This window comes from Nicotiana tabacum, chromosome 21 (genome assembly GCF_000715075.1).
Source record: "Nicotiana tabacum cultivar K326 chromosome 21, ASM71507v2, whole genome shotgun sequence".
Taxonomy (NCBI): Eukaryota; Viridiplantae; Streptophyta; class Magnoliopsida; order Solanales; family Solanaceae; genus Nicotiana; species Nicotiana tabacum.
In genome coordinates, this window is record NC_134100.1 from 94,961,322 (window position 1) to 94,966,898 (window position 5,577).

The 5,577-nt window shown below is 30.9% G+C and overlaps 1 protein-coding gene across 1 annotated transcript; it reads left to right on the forward strand.

Annotated features, from left to right (window-relative positions):
• The first annotated feature begins 2,003 nt into the window (after positions 1–2,003).
• Positions 2,004–4,606, forward strand: LOC107825709 (protein kinase PINOID 2-like). The gene is made up of 3 exons (XM_075242496.1): positions 2,004–2,489; positions 2,837–3,089; positions 3,679–4,606. Exons 1-3 carry the CDS (start codon positions 2,117–2,119, stop codon positions 4,520–4,522), a joined length of 1,470 nt encoding a protein of 489 aa, XP_075098597.1. The 5' UTR covers positions 2,004–2,116; the 3' UTR covers positions 4,523–4,606.
• The last annotated feature ends 971 nt before the right edge of the window (positions 4,607–5,577 follow it).

Sequence of the window (5,577 nt, forward strand, 5' to 3'; positions counted from 1 at the left end):
TGATGTTGATGTTGTAAGATAAATGGAGTGAATTCGACTTTAAAATGGTCATTACCATATAATTTGACACCCAATTATATCAAAAATCTTTTCTCATTTCCCATGATTCATGGCATAAATTTCATAATCTAAGAGATTAATAGGTAGCTTTTGCCCGAGAAATATGCATGCTTTGACAAAATCACATGCTTTGTAATAATATCAATGATGACATGAAATAAACATTCATATAAAAATAATGTACCCATAATTCACCTTTGCTTATTACATTAAAGCTTTCTATGGTACTGGAATTGCAGAGATACAAGTTCAGTCAAAATTAGAGTAAACACTCTAATTAATCTCAAATACCCTAAGAGAATAACCTCACAAGATCACTCCAAAGAAAGGGTTCACATGTACAAGTGATTCCCAACACTAACTCTCATACAAAACACTTTTAATAAAGGAGGAAAGGAAGAAATAAGAAATGAACACTTAAGTTTTGTTGTTGTGTCTTCAAATGAGTAGAGACTCCTCGTTATCTATATAGAAAAACAAGAAAGAAATGTTTGACCAACAATTGTCCATATCCTCTCAAAATACAAGGTCATTTATTTGGCCAACAAAGCCTTAAATAAAAGATTTCAAAAGTGACAACAAGACTCACAAATAAAAAGCCTAAAAATAAGGCCACATTTTATAATTTCAAATATTATTCCCAAACGTTTTCTATAAAGTTTTAAATACTATATTCTGTAAGTAGTACGCAATTTTTAAAAGTACAAAAACTAGAGTCATCTTTTTTTTTTTCGTTTAAAAACTAGACTTTTTCATTTAGAAACTAAATTACTAAAGAAATAACTTTACGTGGCTAAACCTTAACCAAGTAAAATTAATAACGATGTATAATATTAATAGGAATGTCAGAAATGTGATAGCATGTGTTAAAAGCAGTCATGTTCTAGCCATTTGAAAAACTCCCTCATTTTTTCTTCAATGTCTTTATATTATTTTCCTCCATTACTAAGAATAGACCATTGTAACTTACTCATAAAGAAATCATAGTTATGTTATTACTCATAAAGTTGAATTAATGATGTAATTAAGAGAGTTCACATTATGAGGTTATTATACGGACAGTAGGTAATTACTTTTAAATAGAATTTATAATAATATTTATCATAAAATTCTCTTATTATAGTCACCTTGTTACGTGAACTGATTTATAAATAATAAACCATGCACATAACTCTTAGACGTTTGACTAGTGCCCTAAGAATTAAGAAAAGAGTAAGGTACTATGACTGCTTACCATTACTTAAATTACATCAATGTATATGTGTAATTTTCTCTTTTGGAATAAGTTTTAAATTTACTTTTGAAATATTCGATTTGTCTTATATATGCTCTTTATTTGTTTTTCAGTTCTAGAAAGCACCACACAATTAATTTCGCCCATATTTACCCCTCCCTATAATGACTGTTTAGGTTAATTTTCATGACATTTGCGACGAAGGAGCCACGTAAACAAAGAAAATATCAAAATTTACCTATAAGCTATAAAACTGATTTATAAATCATCTGTAATAATTTGAATTATGCTCTTGAACAGTTGAAAATACACAAATGTACTCCTAAACTTTTGAAAAGATCCTATTAAATCGATATATCACGGTAAAATATCGTCAATAAGAAAGACATATTTAAGATAAAAGATAAACGACGGAAAGAGAGGCCAAGTTTTATTTTACTTCGTATTACTTGAAAGAAAATAAAAACATATATAAAACAAGGGTTATGGTAAAGTAGTAAATACTTTTTTCATCCTTAACCTCGGGTTTGAGCCTTAAGTATGAAATTATCTTAATTAGGGAGTGCTTTACCGTAATATAAGATTTTTCGGCACGTATCTGAATTTAATTGAGCACAATACACAGGACGAAAAAAAAAAAAGAACATGTATAAGCAAAGGAAGATAAATTACAAAGGGAAATAGGAGTATATTTGGACCTTTTCTCCCTTTTTAATATCCTTTCTTCTTGTTCTTTACATCGTCCGAGTATATACTCGTATATTTATAAAGCCTGAGAAAGCTGTAGCAAAAAACTCAAAACGTGCTCTTCTTATCATAATAATGGCCACCACCAAAATCCAAGACGAATCCGACAAAGAAAGCACCACTTCTTCTTCACTAACAATGGCGGAAAATTCTACTCCTCGGAGTTGGATGAGTAGTACTACAAATCTCAGCTTCAGCAGCAGTCGTCGGACCTCCATTTCTACAGAAACTCCATATAATTTCTCCAACTCTCACAAACCCCACAAGTCAAATCAAATCCCTTGGGAACTCATTAAAAAACTCCGAGTCAAAACAGGTCAAATCAAACTCGAACATTTCCGACTTCTCCGCCGTGTAGGTGGCGGAGACATCGGAAATGTTTACGTATGTGAAATTAGAAACCCTATTGTAATCAGTAATTGGCCAGAAAATTACACTATGTCGCGAGGTAATTTTTTTTTCTTTATGTCTTTCATCGGATCCTGTATCAACGCGATTCATGGCAAATCCAGAAATTTTTCCACGGATGATTGAAAAAAGTAAAAAAAAAAAAAAAAAAAAATCTCAACAAAGAGTATTCAATATATGTTATATCAATATTTTACTTATATACACAGTATAATTTTTCGTAATATTTTGACAAAGGATGACTTTGCCCTAAGAGGTATGTCTTGTGCATGGAGTTGTCCTGTGCTATATAAAATATATGTTAAATTTCCTTAGACTTTTTATATATTCATATTTTGATATTTTGATATTACTCACTAAAATTCCTGGCTATGTCACTGATTGTAGGGTTGCTGCCGCAGTGTTTTTATGCAATGAAAGTTGTGGATAAAGAAGCGCTAATAATAAGGAAAAAATTGCAGAGAGCAGAAATGGAGAAGGAAATATTGGGAATAATTGATCATCCATTTTTGCCAACTTTATATGCTCAGTTTGAAGCTTCGCATTATTCTTGTTTGGTTATGGAGTATTGTCCAGGTGGTGATTTGCATGCCGCCCGGCAACGGCAACCGGGAAAAAGATTCAGTATTTCCTCTGCTAAGTAAGTGAAATTATTAATTAAGCATGAGTTTAAGTTTTACAAAAATATTTAGTATGTAATTAGGTCACTAAAAGGTAGATATGTATTATCCTTTGTAATTGTGTACTTTAAATTATCATGGCAGGTTATCTGCTAATTTTGGTTACTATAGATGGTTACTTCTAGTTAAGCTCTTATAATTATATTGATAGGTAACCTGAAAAAAATTGATGAGTTAACTGTTATAACAGGTTAAACTATACTGATATATTATGCTATCGATGCATAAAGCTTAAATCCATTAGACATAATTACATTTTTGGTCCGTTCATTATGGAACGATTTTATTTTTTAGTTCTTGTTATATTTGAGTAAATACATTTAATTTGATTATAATTTATGTCTATGTACATATGTTAGCGTTCATGCATTTGACAAGTTCTTTTCTTTTAGTATTTCAGTCTTTTCACCTCTAAGCTTTAATGCCAAGCTTTTAATTTTATCTTGTGACAAGCTTTTAATAATAGTCAGTTTATCTTGTGACAGGATATAAATATGCAAGTATATTATCTGATCCTTTTTTTAAATTTTTTTATTTTTTTATTTTCAGGTTTTATGCTGCAGAAATACTTTTAGCACTAGAATATCTCCACATGATGGGAATAGTATACAGAGATCTAAAGCCAGAAAATGTATTAGTAAGAGCAGATGGTCACATTATGCTTTCAGATTTTGATCTTTCTTTCAAATGTGAAGTCATTCCAACACTTATAAAATCCAAACCTAAACCAAATGACCAAAAAAACACAAGTTGCATCTCAAAACATTCTTATTGTTCTCTCCCTATTCAACCAGTTTTATCTTGTTTCTTATCACCAAAAATAGAACAAAAAAAAGTTGAAATTCAAGATCATAATTCAGAAATTGTTGCTGAACCTATAAATGCGCGATCGCGATCGTTCGTTGGTACACATGAATATTTAGCTCCGGAGGTAATTTCTGGACAAGGACATGGAAGTGCAGTAGATTGGTGGACATTAGGAGTTTTTTTATATGAACTTATTTTTGGTACTACACCTTTTAAAGGAGAAAACAATGAGAAAACTTTGGTCAATATTTTGAAAAAATCATTGACTTTTCCAAGAATTGGGATAAGTAGTACTAGTAAAGAGTATGAAGAAATGGTGAAAGTTCAAGATTTGATTAGTAGATTATTAGTGAAAAATCCAAAGAAGAGAATTGGAAGTTTAAAGGGGTCAGTTGAGATTAAGAGGCATGATTTTTTTAAAGGTGTAAATTGGGCTTTAATTAGGTCAATTAAGCCACCAGAAATTCCAAGTGATCATTTGGTGAAATTGAAGAGTGCTAGAAATGCTGCTGCTGTTATTCCAAAGTTGAGCAAGAAACAAAGAGAAGAACCTTATCAGATTCCTCAGTATTTTGATTACTTTTAAAGAATGTAAATAATAAGGGTAATTAATTAGCAGGATAGAGTTGTAATCATGTATGTTTATGAAAGGAGAGCTAGTTGTTTTATTATAGCTGTTTCTCTTTTTTTCTTATTTTTATCTTTTGTCTTTTGTTTTAAAATACTATGCAAAGAGAAATTTCAAATTGTATACTCAACCTGACATAAGCATTATGCTATGTTTTAATTTAACAATTATAGAATAGATGACTTGGTGATCATATACACACAAAAATTCATACCAACTTGCTTAATGATTTATGTCAAGTAGTACCTCCAATATCAAATATTAGTTGTAGTGATAAATTAATTTTGTTTCAAAATATTTGACGCGTTACAAAGAAAATAAGTCATTATTTTTCTTCAAATCTATTTCTTGCTCCAATTAGTTGTGTATGAAGTGAAACATTTAAGTGATAGATAAGGTATAGTTTGGACAATACTCTTAATTATGACCTAAGTTGTAATTTTTTTTCTCAAGGAGTGTGTAAACTTTGATGAACGATATATATAAATCGCAGGGACTAGGGAGTGCTACACAAACATTATTTGATATTTCTACCATCTTAAATTTATAATTTGGATCAATAGTAAAGTCAGTTTTCCTATGACTTTTATATTACGAGTTCGAATCGTAGAATAAATCGCTGTCTACATTACACCTCCTTAAAGTGCGACTCCTCGAACGCTATATCAAACACGAGATGTTTCATGTGGTTTCCCTTTCTTATTTTCACCAACATTGTCCTACATAGAACACAACTGCTGAGCAACTTCTTTGCAATCAGATGCACAAAATATTCCGCGTTCATGCAGAGTCAGGAGAAGGACCGCATCTCAAGAGGTGTGATGTAGACAGTCTACTCTAATATAAGTATTAATGATTGCTCTCACGGCTCGAACCCGTAACTTATAGATTACATGGAGTAACTCCTCTATTTAAAAAAAAGAAGCTGAAATTAAAGATTAAGAACTTTCTTTAATCTATGCACCGAAATTTTACGAGGGTATGCGTGTAAAGAGTGGGGGCAGACCATAATT